This window comes from Plecotus auritus (assembly GCF_963455305.1).
Source record: "Plecotus auritus genome assembly, chromosome: 3".
In the NCBI taxonomy this organism is placed as follows: domain Eukaryota; kingdom Metazoa; phylum Chordata; class Mammalia; order Chiroptera; family Vespertilionidae; genus Plecotus; species Plecotus auritus.
In genome coordinates, this window is record NC_137772.1 from 9,674,579 (window position 1) to 9,688,233 (window position 13,655).

General features: G+C 42.5%; 2 protein-coding genes across 4 annotated transcripts in view; one reads left to right on the forward strand and one right to left on the reverse strand.

Moving 5' to 3' along the window:
- The window catches only part of SNX25 (sorting nexin 25), a 112,749-nt gene extending 109,959 nt beyond the window's left edge, over positions 1-2,790 (forward strand). For both annotated transcript variants that reach the window (XM_080661551.1, XM_080661550.1), the window contains 3 exons: positions 146-327; positions 1,644-1,744; positions 2,245-2,790. In XM_080661551.1, coding sequence (XP_080517677.1) covers positions 146-327; positions 1,644-1,744; positions 2,245-2,298 — 337 coding nt within the window. In that variant the 3' untranslated portion in view covers positions 2,299-2,790. The remainder of the gene's footprint in view (positions 1-145; positions 328-1,643; positions 1,745-2,244) is intronic.
- The window catches only part of LRP2BP (LRP2 binding protein), a 27,684-nt gene continuing 14,029 nt past the window's right edge, over positions 1-13,655 (reverse strand). For both annotated transcript variants that reach the window (XM_080661560.1, XM_080661561.1), the window contains exons 5-10: positions 11,026-11,168; positions 10,843-10,948; positions 9,348-9,571; positions 6,986-7,160; positions 4,086-4,198; positions 1-345 (exon numbers count right to left, since the gene is read on the reverse strand). In XM_080661560.1, the coding sequence (XP_080517686.1) occupies positions 4,133-4,198; positions 6,986-7,160; positions 9,348-9,571; positions 10,843-10,948; positions 11,026-11,168 (714 nt within the window). In that variant the 3' untranslated portion in view covers positions 1-345; positions 4,086-4,132. The remainder of the gene's footprint in view (positions 346-4,085; positions 4,199-6,985; positions 7,161-9,347; positions 9,572-10,842; positions 10,949-11,025; positions 11,169-13,655) is intronic.

Here is a 13,655-nt window from a genome sequence, read left to right on the forward strand (position 1 = left end):
AAAAAGCCAATTCCTAGTTTATTCATCAAACATTTAGACCAGGCTGTGTCCTAACCTACTCACTGATAATTGATAAATGCCTTTTGAGAACAGAGTATGAAAAAATTTGTAAAACCTCATCCAAGAAATACATTTCTCTTAAAAGACAAATTCGGGACACAATGAACTGGATTTTCAGCGAGCAGATGCTGGTTTACTACATCACCGTTTTCCGGGATGCTTTTTGGCCAAATGGGAAACTGGCACCACCGACCAAAATCAGAAGCAAAGAGCAAAGCCAGGAAACGAAGCAGAGAGCCCAGCAGAAGCTGCTAGAAAACATTCCAGGTGAGGCCGGCTTCTCACCTGCGGGCAGAGGGAGAGGGAGCATTAGCCTAATGAGGGTTCACTCACTCAGATCTGTCGGGAAACACTATTTGCAGTGAAAAATGATCACACTTTTTAAATCATGTCTTGCCCCTTGCTAAGACATTGTACCGAGAATCTTAATAAGAACAGTACTGGTTCTATAATTCTTTTAACTAGAAGAATGTTTTCGAACAGATAATAAATATGTTGCTTTAAAAATTCTACTAAAGTACGCTGTTTTGAATGCTTAATTTTTAATTTGGTAGCAATGTATTAAAATTATAGTTTGTATAAATGTCTTATGTTGAAAAATTCTAAATCTTATTTTCTCTTTAAACATTTGAAAAAACTGATCATGTTCCTCAGGCCATGGCATATTTATTTATTTATTTATTTATTTATTTTTAATTCTCACCCAAGGACATATTTGTTGATTTTTAGAGAGAGGAAAGGAGAGGAAGAGAGAGAGAGAAACATCAATGTGAGAGAGACGCATTGATTGGTTGCCTCCCTCATGTACCCCAACCAAGGCCAGGGAACAAACCTGCAACCCAGGTACATGTCCTTGACCCGGAATCAAACCCACCACTCTTCTGTACATCGGCGAATGCTCTGCCACTGAGCCACACCGGCCAGGGCTAAAGTATAGTGTTTTGAACACTTAGTTTTTAATTGGGTAGCACTGTATTAAAATTATAGTGTGTATAAATGCCTATGTTGAAAATTTCTAAATAATCTTTTCTCTTTAAACATTTGAAAGGAACTGATCATTCATGTTCCTCAGGCCATAGGCTTCTTCCTTTCCCTTTCCTCTTCTCCTCTCCTCTCCCCTCCCCTCCCCTCCCCTCCCCTCCCTCCCCTTATTTATTTATAATACGGGATATATTTACTGATTTTAGAGAGGAAAAGAAAGAGAGGGAGAGGGGGACAGGAGAGGAAAAGGGGGTGTGTAGAGGGAGACATCAATCGGTTGCCTCTCATACACGCCCCGACCAGGGATTGAACCTGAAACCTAGTACGTGCTCTGACTGGGAATGGTACCGGCAACCTTTTGGTGTACAGCAAGCATGTCAAACTCTAAGGCTCACATGGGCCACATAAATGAGGCATGCGGCCCGCGGGCCGCGAGTTTGACGTACTTGGTGTATAGGATGACACTCCAACCAAGCGAGCCACGCTGGCCAAGGCAGTGCCTTCATTTGTTGTGCGCATGTCATGTAACGTCTCCTTCACTGAACAGCTACGCGTTGTGCACTGGATCAATAACAGCGTAGCATCTACACTTGATTTTTCAGATATGCTTCAGAACCTTGTTGGACAGCAAAATGCCCGTCATGGCATAATAAAAATATTCAATGCGCTGCAAGAAACAAGAGCCAATAAGCATCTGTTATATGTGAGTAATGTAAAGCCCACCAAGGGCTGTTTCTTTAATTTTACACTCTGTTCACACATAAAATCTCTCTATTCTTCATCATTCATATTCCTTGTAGCTCTGACCCCATGGTCTCTGCTTCCCTTTGTGTGTCTGCCTATTAAACGTGGTGGCAAGAGGAGAGGAAACATGCCCCCGGTGGGTGAACTGTTCTCATCTCACACTGTCTGCTTCGTGGCCTGTGGTATCTGCCGTGCTGCTTGGTTTTCTTATGTCAACAAGCAAACGGCGTCCCAGGCCTCCATCTGATCACAGGTGGCGGAGTAAACATTGCTGATGGTGTGGTGTTGATTAACAGACCACCAAAGAACTGTGGGTACCCTCTCCTTGAGAGTAACTTGTTCACTGAGAATAATCCAGGCCTAAAACTAGACTTTTTTCCTGCCTGTAGATAGATATTTGAGTAAACCCTTAGAGAGAAAACACCGTTTCCTCCTCTTTTCTCCTCCTTCCTTGGTCAGGTGCTGATGGAATTGCTGCTGACTGAACTGTGTCCTGAGCTGAAGGCTCACTGAGAGCTGGCCGGTTTGAGTCTGCACGAACAAACCACCAAGAAATGTCTGTGATCATAGACATGAACCATTTCCTCTTTTCCACAGAGGGCTTCATGGAGAACAACACTGATTTTTATTTTAGTGCCCTCCCTCCGGTTTCATGTGAACTAAGCAAATTGATGCTGTAGCAGGCATCAGAAAAACCACTTCTGTTAATTATTGGGATTATTTTAATAAGAATATAAATACTTTAAAGCTGAAATGTAAGTGTTAATGTGATAAGAACCTAGGAAATATTATAAATATTTATGAAAAGTTGTTTTAAAATGAAGAACTGTGAATACTGTACAGTTAATTTCCTCACTGAGGATTTTGAACATTCCTATATTCATGTGTATTGAAGAACATTGTTGTACTATCCTTTATGTAAAGTTCTTGTGAAAATTTGTCTTTATTTTTACCAAAGATTTCCCATAGTTTGAAGCATTTGAAGCAATAAAATTTAAAAACAAAGCATAGAGCTCTGTGATGTTTAAGACACTTATATCTCAAAAAAAAGAGGTTGCAACACTTCCGGCACCCTTTTTGTAGAAAACCCTGTGCATGTAAGTACTTCTGCAAGGAAATATAAAGTTTGCTGCCTTTTATCCAGACAAGAATGAATATATAACAAATGCGATGATTGATGCGAATGAGAAGAGCCTAATTAGTGCTTGAAATGATGCATTAAGGAGGTGGGATGTGAGCTGAACTGAAGAGGGGCAGGGATGAGATAGGGAAGCAGGAAGAGGAGGAGGGAAGGAAGATACCTGATGTTTAAAATAAAGCAACATTAGTTTAGAATGTTTACAAAGAAGATATTAAGGTATCTTAAGACATCATTGCCAATGTTTTGTTTCACAGATGTATACCACTACAGTTCTCTGCCTATGAATTCTATTTTTCAGTCAGTTTTTGCCTTCATGAATGTCACTGATATAAAGAAAGCCTCTTGCTCATTTAATTTTTAACCATATTTAGTTCTAGTTCTGTATTGATGATTTCATTGGGATTTTTGCACATTTCATATTCCTTTGAAATACATCTAGGTTTCTTAAAATGTAGAAAATGCGATACAAAGAAAACCTCTTGCTTTAATTGATTGTCTTACAGGAATAGAACAGTTTTTCACTCATTAAATTAAGATATTTAAGATAAGGAGGGGCAAGAGTCTAAGCAATTTCTTAAACCCACTATTTTTAAAGTTTATCATAAATCAGACAAGTTAATTATTTATAAGAATCTCTTTTGAGAATATAAAATGTCCCAGAAGGTTCGGTGCTGTCTTAGCTTCAGTAACTTCAGAAGCTCAGGTGCTACACAAATTAAAATAAACACACACATTATTTGAAAGTTCCTTTAAATTTCTTACACGTTTTTGTGAGTTTTAAACTAAAACATTTAAATAACAAGTTAAAATGACAAATTTATTCAAAATTCCTATAAAATTTTATAAGTGGTAGCATTTATACTTGTGAAGTTATTGAAACTAAGGCTGCACTAAGTCTTTTGGGACACTGTTTGGAGATAGTTGCTTTATGGAATGGTTTTCGGTATTTGATGTGGTTGGTGTAGGCCAGTCTGGAGGCCAAGAGCTGGATTTCTGAGGACTAATCCAGCAATCTGAGCTTGTAGCTGCATTTCAAATTGCAAAATTATGAAATACAAATTCAAGAATGAAAGTAACATGCAATCAGGAAAAAAAAAACAAGATAATGTAACTTGAGATGCAGAAAATAACTAGATGTTACTGTTATAAAAATACATACATTTGAAGGTATTAGGACGCACGATCTTTGGTGAAATGCACTGTGGTCTAAATTCTTTGGTGAATAAGTAAAGAGTGAAGTTCATCTGCCAATGCAGGATCCAGACGACAAGCCTTAAAATAAAAGACAGAGTCACTTATTTAAATACATTTTGAATTATTGGGTCTTTCTTCCTTCTTAACAATTTTTGGTTTGTTTTTAAGAATAGTAAAATACAATTATTTTCAAGAGAGGGTTTTTAAAAATATTTTTTTATTGATTTCAGAGAAGAGGAGAGAGGGAGAGAGAGATAGAAACATCAATGATGAGAGAGAATCATTGATTGGCTGCCTCCTGCACGCTCACTACTGGGGATCGAGCCTGCAACCCAGGCATGTGCCCTTGACTGGAATCGAACCCAGGATCCTTCAGTCCGCAGGCCAATGCTCTATTCACTGAGCCAAACCAGCTAGGGCTCAAGGGAGTTTCTTAATTAAGATACACATCTGTTCTGATTTCTTAATTAGGGAAGTTCGAAGTAGCGTATGTAAAAAAAAAAAATCATACTAAAAATATCCATGCTCTTATCATCTGAAAAAGAGAAAATTTTCTGTGTAAAAAATAAAGGAAATTTATGCACTGATGATAATAGCATTTCTCTGATATGAATTCTTACAATTAAATATGGAAAACATGAACATTTAGCCTCAAAATTGTTATCTCATTATATGAATAGCAGCATCCTAATAGCAGCATCCCATCTAATAAAGAGGGGATATACTAATTGACCCTCACGCTGTTGCAAAGATGGCAGTGCCCACAGCCAATGAGGGAATGTGCTAATTGACTGCCCCACCCTCAAAGATGGCAGCACCCACAGCCAATAAGGAGGGAATATGCTAATTGACTGCCCCTCCCTCAAAGATGGCGGTGCCCACAGCCAATAAGGAGGGAATATGCTAATTGACTGCCACACCCTCAAAGATGGTGGCGCCCACAGCCACAAGATGGTGGCGCCCAGTCCCCTCAGCCCAGCTGGGGTGGCAGGCATGCAGCAAGGCCTGCCTCCGGAGTCCCCCAGTCCCCTCAGGCCCCCAGCCACCCAGAACCAGCCCGAGGCACAGGCAAGCCTCGGTTGTCAGCTGCCCAGCCGCCCAGGGCCGCCTGAGGCTTGCGCTGCCGGCAGTGGCAGCAGCAGAGGTGTGATGGGGCGTTGTCTTCCCCTGATCGCCAGGTCACCTCCTGCCCCTGAGGGCTTCCGGACTGTGAGAGAGGCCAGGCAGGGCTGAGGGACCCCCCTTTCCAGTGCATGAATTTTCATGCACCGGGCCTCTAGTCTGTAACAATCTTATTTTAAATTAGTTTATTATGACTAAAGTAAATACTGATACGTAATAGTGCACAATTTCATAGAATTGACGAACTGGGATGCAACGTCAGAGGTGATCTCATCCTGACCTCACTCCATGCAGACACTGTCCCTTCAGGACCCATGACAGCTGGTCCCTAGATACTTGCGTGGTTGCTTCTGGTGGCAAGAAGCCACCACCTTATAGGAAAAACGGTTATTACTTCCTGAACAGTTGCATGAGAAGATTCTTCTTTATATTAAGCTAAAGTTTCCCTCCCTGTGCTGCAGAGTCGTTGAAGGTCTCAGGAGAACATAGAAAACCTGAGGGGAAGGAGGGGGCAGGTACCCAGCCTGACGCAGCGGCGCTGAGACCGGCCTGGGTCTCCTGACTGTAGCCCACTGTCCCTGCACCATCCGTGGCCTTAGCTTTTCCCACAGTGCACTGCAGTGGCTAGAACTCTGCCCTCCCTCCCCCCACTGTTCCTTTTCTACACGCTGAGGACCCCTCGTGTCTTTTTCTCTGAATGAAACACTCAGTCTCTCTGGTCATGCTTCATATGACAGGATTCCCGACCCTCTCTGGCTTGCTACACCTGCACTTTCTCCATTTTAAAGTATCTCCCATAAAATACAATGGCCACAATTGAGTAACAGGGACATTATCTCCCACCACGAGGAAAATCGTTCGAGGATCACAAGCTGTTTGGACCCGGAGTTGTCTCGGCTTATGTTTATTTAGAAAAGATACTAAGGACAGCATGTAATCTGAAATTGACTTGGTTTGGAAATTGGTATAATACATCAAACATTCAGATTTCTGAAAAGGCAATTATTATTCATACTATCAGAATGATGTAGTGATAAATATCTCAAAGGTTGGTTGTATTTGTGTATTGTATTTCTACCTAATTCAGGGTTCCCAAATGTGCCTGCCAGGATTCCCAAAACACTGGCATCCGAGGTGCTTCCATACATACAGTGCCCCACTCCGGGGGGCTGAGATTGAGCTGCTCTGAAATGAGGCCTGGGCTTTGGAATTTTTGAAAGATCCCAGTGATTTCAAAACACAGACAAGTTAACATCCATCAGTTGCCTCCTGTATGCACCCCAATTGGGGCTTGAACCCACAACCTAGGTATGCGTTTTGACCGGGAATCGAATGCAAAACCTTTGGTGTACAGGATGATGCTCAAACCAAATGAGCCTCACCAGCCAGGGCTTCTTTTCTTTATTAAAAAAATATATAGTTACTCTATTACCACCCCCTCACCACCCCTCCCCTCTTTCAAGAGAGAGAATCATTGATTGGCTGCCTCCTGCACGCTCAGGGTTTTTAGACATGAAATCCGTTGGAATTTGACTAAATCACAGGAATTAAAACATGAAAAAGCTTATTTTAACTGGTTACTGCAAACTCATGAATATTCCTCCTCACCTCAGTGTGGAAACTTTTTTAAAAACTACATTTCATTAAGGTACTAGAATGAGGATACAGGCTCACACTTTTTTCTGGGTGAAAGAAGGCATTTATGCCTCCGAGTCATTTATGCTTCTTCTCGGGCTCACTCACTTTAGAATAGTATTGTTTAGCGGTTGCTTCATCCTTTGTGATCCCCAAGCCAAGCTGTAGGCACCGGGCGTGGTAGAAGGAGGCCATGGCCATGCCCCTGCTGATGAACTCCGGCAGACAGTCCGTGACCTGGGCTATTGTCGAGATGTCGTGCACCTCATCGTAGTCGGCAATCCTGTTAGGACGTAAATTGTGAAATGGAAAGGACGTCAGTTATGGTTTACATTTTCACAAGCAGCATATCCACAAATTGTCCTTGTGTCTAAAATGACTTCCCCATTTCTACCTGTTTAACAAAGTTGTGCAGTAAAAGGGAAACATAGTTAATACCGGGAAGAGTGGTTGCTTTACAGCTTCCTTGTGATTATTCTCATTGGGCTTAATAACCTAGAAAATGACTAGAACAGAAAAGAAAGGTTGTTTCCTTATAATATTAATATTTTAAACTTAACATCACTGTAGATTTCAACAATGGGGAAAAATTATTTTCTATTTCTTTGGATCATGTATTTAAACATGGACCTTAAATTTGGACTTTACTCACATAAGACCAGAAAACACATTAAAAAAAACTTGCACATCTATCTTTGGTTAAAAATGGGCAATAAAAAGAATTAATTCTGGTCCTAGCTGGTTTGGGCGTTGGCCTGCAGACTGAAGGGTCCCAGGTTCGATTCCGGTGAAGGGTGCATACATTGGTTGCAGGCTCGATCCCCGGCCCTGGTGGGGGGTGGGGGTGCGGAAGGCAACCCATCGATTTGTCTCTCACGTGGCTGTTTCTGTCCCCCTCCCTTCCATTCTCCCTAAAAATCAATGGAAAAATATCCTTGGGTGAGGATTAACAACAAAAAAATATAGCCCGAGCCAGTTTGGCTCAGTGGATAAAGCGCCAACCTGTGGACTGAAGGGTTCTGGGTTCGATTTTGGTCAAGGACACATGCTCAAGTTGCAGGTTCAATTCCCAGTAGGGGGCATGCAGCAGGCAGCTGATCAATGATTCTCTCTCATCATTGATGTTTCTATCTCTCCCTCTGTGAAATCAATAAAAATATATTTAAAAAATATAAGGGGACCGTCTGCTTGCACTGCCATAAAAAAGAAAGAGAGAGAGCCCTAACCCGTTTGGCTTAGTGGATAGAGCATCGGCCTGCGGACTGAAGGGTCCCAGGTTCGATTCCGGTCAAGGGCATGTACCTTGGTTGCGGGCACATACCCAGTAGGAGGTGTGCAGGAGGCAACTGATTGATGTTTCTCTCTCATTGATGTTTCTAAGTCTCTATCCCTCTCCCTTCCTCTCTGTAAAAAAGCAATAAAATATATTTAAAAAAAAAAAAAGAGAGAATTCATTCTGTGTAACCCAGACACAGATATGGAGAATTGTGTGAAAATGAGATCTAATCACGTTAACCCTAATGGTATGGAGAACAGAATGTGGACAATAATGTGAAGTTTCCAAGATTTTAAGAACTTTGTAAAATCTTCGTTTTAATCAAAGGGCACTGGGGATTTGGGACATTGGTGATCACACCTTTATGTGACCTGCTGTCTGGAAGCCAAGATGTTGGGAGGAGAGGGTAGAAGCAGCAGACTCATCCCCTATTGTCGTGGCTGCCTCCCGGGCGGGGGGGGGGGGGGGGGGGCTGGGAGGGAAGGAGCCGTGGGCTCCATGGGAGGCATTATTGGAGGGAAATGCATCGACATGGGGCTGTGGCCACTCTAGGGGACAGCCACAGCTGTTTATCCTGGCATGTTGCTTTTGTACATGATGGGTAAGTAAATGTAGGAAAATACATGGGCTCACAGAAAAGAAAGTTCCCCGTGTTATGGAAATTTCCAAATATTTTATCAGATGTTAGTGTTGGAGCCTTTTAACCATTATTCTTATTTTACAGCCCTAATCAAGCCATATTGCAATTATGTATTTAGAGAACCTGTGGCTAAGGATGTAGGAAGAGATGAATTTAATATTTAATATACGTTTTACTGTGCCAAGCCATGTTAAGTATTATATATGCAATATTTTTACAGTCCTGCAGAAGTATGTTTTTCTTATAAATAAAGCAATTGGTGCCCCCCAAAAGTTAAGAAACTTGCTAAAGCTCACTCAGTGTACAGAGCGAATACCACTGAAATCCTGAAGACCAACGGCACAGAATTGTACTATCTGATATGGTAGCTATTAGCTACATGTGGCTACTTAATTAAAGTCCCATGACATTTACAAGTTCAGTCCTCAGTTGCACCAGCCACATTTCCAGCCCTCAACAGCCGTCATTTACAATATTGTAGCAAGTCTATGAACACGCCTGGCCCAGAACACACAGTCAGCGTTTCTGCAAACGCCTTCACCCAGCTGGTTTACCTTTTGGAAAAGGAGACGCACTTCGTAAAGAACTTCATGTTGTAGTAGTACTCCACGAGATTGCCTTGGGCGTAGACATTTCCACGCTCCGCGGCTTCCCGCAAGCAGTGCAGGGCAGCCTCCGTGTCCTGGTGGATGCCGTGTCCGTAAAAGTACATGAGCCCCAGGGCACCCTGGGACTCCAGGTTCCCATTGCCGCACGCTTCCGAATGCCAATAAAATGCCTTCACAAAAGCAGTTTCGTCTTGTTACTCACAAGGTGAAATTACAAGGGAACAGCAGAAAGAAAAAGTCTCTAATGATAAGACAGTACTGTTAATTCACCTCTAGGAAATAGTTCTAGCCCCTTGAAGGTATTTCAGGCTGGCATCAATTTCACGGGCCTTAGAGACAGAGTGTAAGGTGAGCCCATCTGACCACAGTGCAGGTGAGTTGCAGGGGTCCTCAAACTTTTTAAACAGGGGGCCAGTTCACTGTCCCTCAGACCGTTGGAGGGCTGGACTATAGTTTAAAAAAAAAACTATGAACAAATTCCTATGCGCACTGCGGGCCCGGGACGCGTCGGCTGCTAAGCAGGACAGGCAGCGGCACCCGGCGGGCCGGATAAATGTCCTCGGCGGGCCGCATGTGGCCCGCGGGCCGCAGTTTGAGGACCCCTGGCTAGGGTTTCAGGATTTTCAGATTTTCTACTGGAAGGATCAAGAAGGTGGGAAACTGGAACGGTGTCTGCAGGGCTTTGAGACAAACCTGCTACTAGGCACAGCAGGGAGGGACAGCTGTTGACGCTCAGAAGTCAGAGCTCAGGTGGATCTCCGAGATGGGGCTTTCAAGATCAAAGGCAACCAAGGGTAAAGGCTGCGTGGGGGCCAGAAACATCTGATCAGTACTCAGCTACGTGAATGTGAATTAGTTCAAAAACGGATTGGCTCATCCGTTGTCCAAGGAGGGTCTTAGATTTTTGGTGCCTCTTACAAGTTTGCCTGTAACGCTCCTTACAAGTCGGACTCAGCCCTATATTTCCTTCCCCTATAAGGCTTCCTGGAAAATATTTCAGTCATGGTGATGAGAGAAATTATAGTTCTGTGGAAATCTTAAATGATTTAATTTTCAATTAGTTCTTAGTATATTTTACTGACTAGTATCATTGTTCCTTCCTCAAATCAAATGTCATAATTAATTCACACTTAAAAGGATTTGGGCTTTATTTCGGGACTCTCCCTGGAAGCTCTCATGGAGTAACAGTTTGTATGTGTAGCTTTTTATGGCATACCAATTCTCTCACATCCGGGGTCCCTTTGGTAGAGGCAGGGAAGGTAGCATTCATAGATGAGCAAAGGATGAAATGAGCTTTGAGATCTTAAAATTTACATTCTTTACGTTTTAAAGAAATGTCAGAGAGATTCAAAACCGTATTCCTTATCACCCTCCCTTTAAAAAAGAAACAGTGAGACAATCTGAATAGAATTCTAAATAACGTTTAACCAGATCACGTCACCTTTTCTAGCTCTTTGGGTTCTTTCGTTGAATAATACAACCCTAGGATACTCTGAGCCTTCACACTGGCTTTTGGATTCCCATTGTCCGCAGCAAAAAGCCACAGTCTGGAAGAGAAAGACAAGGCAAGTGGTTATTGGCTTCAGCATATGATTAAGATGAAAACTCATTCTCGGGTAAGTACCTCTCAGCTTCCTCAATTGATCGGTTAATGCCTTTTCCTTCGTAATAAGCTCTTCCAAGGTTGTAAGCAGCTGCAAATTGTAAGTGTCTTGCTTTGGGACATGGCGAATCAACTATTTTCTTCATATATTCCACTCCTTTTTCCTTCCACAAAGGAAAAGAACAAACAAAAAACCCCAGTTTTTAGTTTTACCCAAACGAAATTCTTTCTCCCAATAACGTAAAGCATTCACCCTCTGACGTCATTCCCGACTCTGTGCCCAAGCGGTGCGTTGTCCCGGGGTGTGCAGGGCTAGGAATAAGGAAAGAAGTTAAAGGCCATCGCCTGGAAAGGCGTCCCAGGAGCTCTGGGATATCAGGCTCTTCCCTCACTTCACAGCTTCCAGACTTGCATTACATTTCCATGTGGTTTCCGTTTGTCTCTCCTCCCTCCCAGCTTCTAGGCCTTATTCTGAATCAGCACGGTTCTTGGAATTGATCAAAGTGCAAAAACAGCTGTGACTTCTTTCACATTTGTAATTCTCACAGTATACGTGAGGCCCAAACAAATGCTGTCTTCTCTTCCAGCACACTTTTGCCTAAGTGTGCCAGTGATAATGTACATCCAATATTCTAATATTCATAGGACATCCACATAGAGAGTGCGCAGGAGACAGTCTACCCACTAACAACACAGCTTTCACCCTCCAAAAATCCATCGGACACAAGCCTTGAAACACTCCAAAGAAAATAATTCTTGACGATCAAATACGTGTTTATATATTGCAATATCCCTCGTTGCTTTCTCAAAGTGCTGTTGCTGGCTATGTACCACAGTAGATGAGAAAATAAAGGTGTTTTACTTTTCGTGAGCCCCAGGTTATATGGCTTTATTTTTGTGAGTGTAATACCATTTTCCCTCCACCTGGATAGTAAGGACTTAATGGTAGCCGCTCCGTTCTTAGTTTAGGTGTGAGATAAAGTGATGGAATCACACAGGGAGGAAAACTAATCCCAGAGCCAGTCTTCAAATTAACGTCAGGGAATGACCAATGGCCAAGAAACTGATAGAACTAGAAAAGCAATGAGCTGGTCTGAACGTAAAAGTAGGTACTTTGTGCTTGGGGTGGAAAGTGAATCGGGGAATGGAAATAATGCCAGCTCCACCTTCGAACACTAAGGTGTACTGTGATCCTGGAAGGAGGGTTCTCTCCCAGAGGGCTGCCTGTGGGACAACCAACTTTCTTTTTTTTTTTTTTTAATATATTTTATTGATTTTTTACAGAGAGGAAGGGAGAGGGATAGAGAGCTAGAAACATCGATGAGAGAGAAACATCGATCAGCTGCCTCCTGCACACCCCCTACTGGGGATGTGCCCGCAACCAAGGTACATGCCCTTGACCAGAATCGAACCCGGGACCCCTCAGTCCGCAGGCCAACACTCTATCCACTGAGCCAAACCGGTTTCGGCTCAAGTTTCTGATAGAGCAAGGAAATGAAGAAAGTAGTCTGAGAAAAGGCTGAGGACCTGGGGGACTCTATTTGCCAGCTGTAAGGCAGCTGGGAGAGGGAGAGGACAAGCAATAGGGAGTCAAGAGTATGTAAGAGACAGATGACCAGAGAGGCATACATCTTCTGTGGTGGCCAATATAACAAGGCTGGGAAGCCTGGCGGACCTAGGGAAGTCAAGGTTCCACGTGGCATTCCGGTACCAAGTTCAGATGGAGTCACAGTGCTCTGGCCCCTCGATGCCTAGTGAAGGCCACTGATGGCAATGGTCAGGCAGACAGGATCCCTGGTGAAGGTTTGGAATGGCAGTTATTGGTTTGGAAACTAAAGACTTCACCAAGTAAATGGCCAACTAGCTGGCTGTCCATGGGAACAGACCCCATTACAGCCCCTTTCTTTCATCTTCAACATGAAAGTCTGTCAAAGTTTATAAAGATGGATGGGACATGATCAGATTTAAATTTTAAAAAGATGGCTTTGGCGGCTGTATGAATGAATTAGGACAAGAGCAGAAGTTTTAAGGAAATACTTCCTAGTTCTGTTTTTAATTTTTTTTAATGTTTTTATTAGGAATAAATATTGAGTTTTATGAAACTTTCAATATACTAAAACCACCATATGGTTTCTTTTATTCAGACTATTAAAGTGGCATATTATATTTATAGATTTCCTTATCAACAAATTATTAAATTTCTGGGCTAAATCTTACTTGGTTATTACATTCTTTTAATGGGCATTGATTTTGTTTGTAACAAAGGCAAATATTTTCTTATCCTAACAGCTGCCACCATAATTTTTCTTGGAGAGACGTGATCTTTCTCTAGGAAAGTTCTTTGTAAAGCTCCTGAGGGGATAACCTGATATAGCAGCATTGTCAACACAGGGCCACAAGTTAATCAGCCAACACTGTAGGCTCTGCTGTGGGTCTGACACTGGTCTAAATCCTGGGGGATTTGGCAGTGAGGAAGACAGACAAAACCGCCTAATTTGAAGGAGCTTACATTCCAATAGGGCAGTGGTCAGCAAACTCATTAGTCAACAGAGCCAAATATCAACAGTACAACGATTGAAATATCTTTTGAGAGCCAAATTTTCTAAACTTAAACTTCTTCTAACACCACTTCTTCAAAATAGACTCACCCA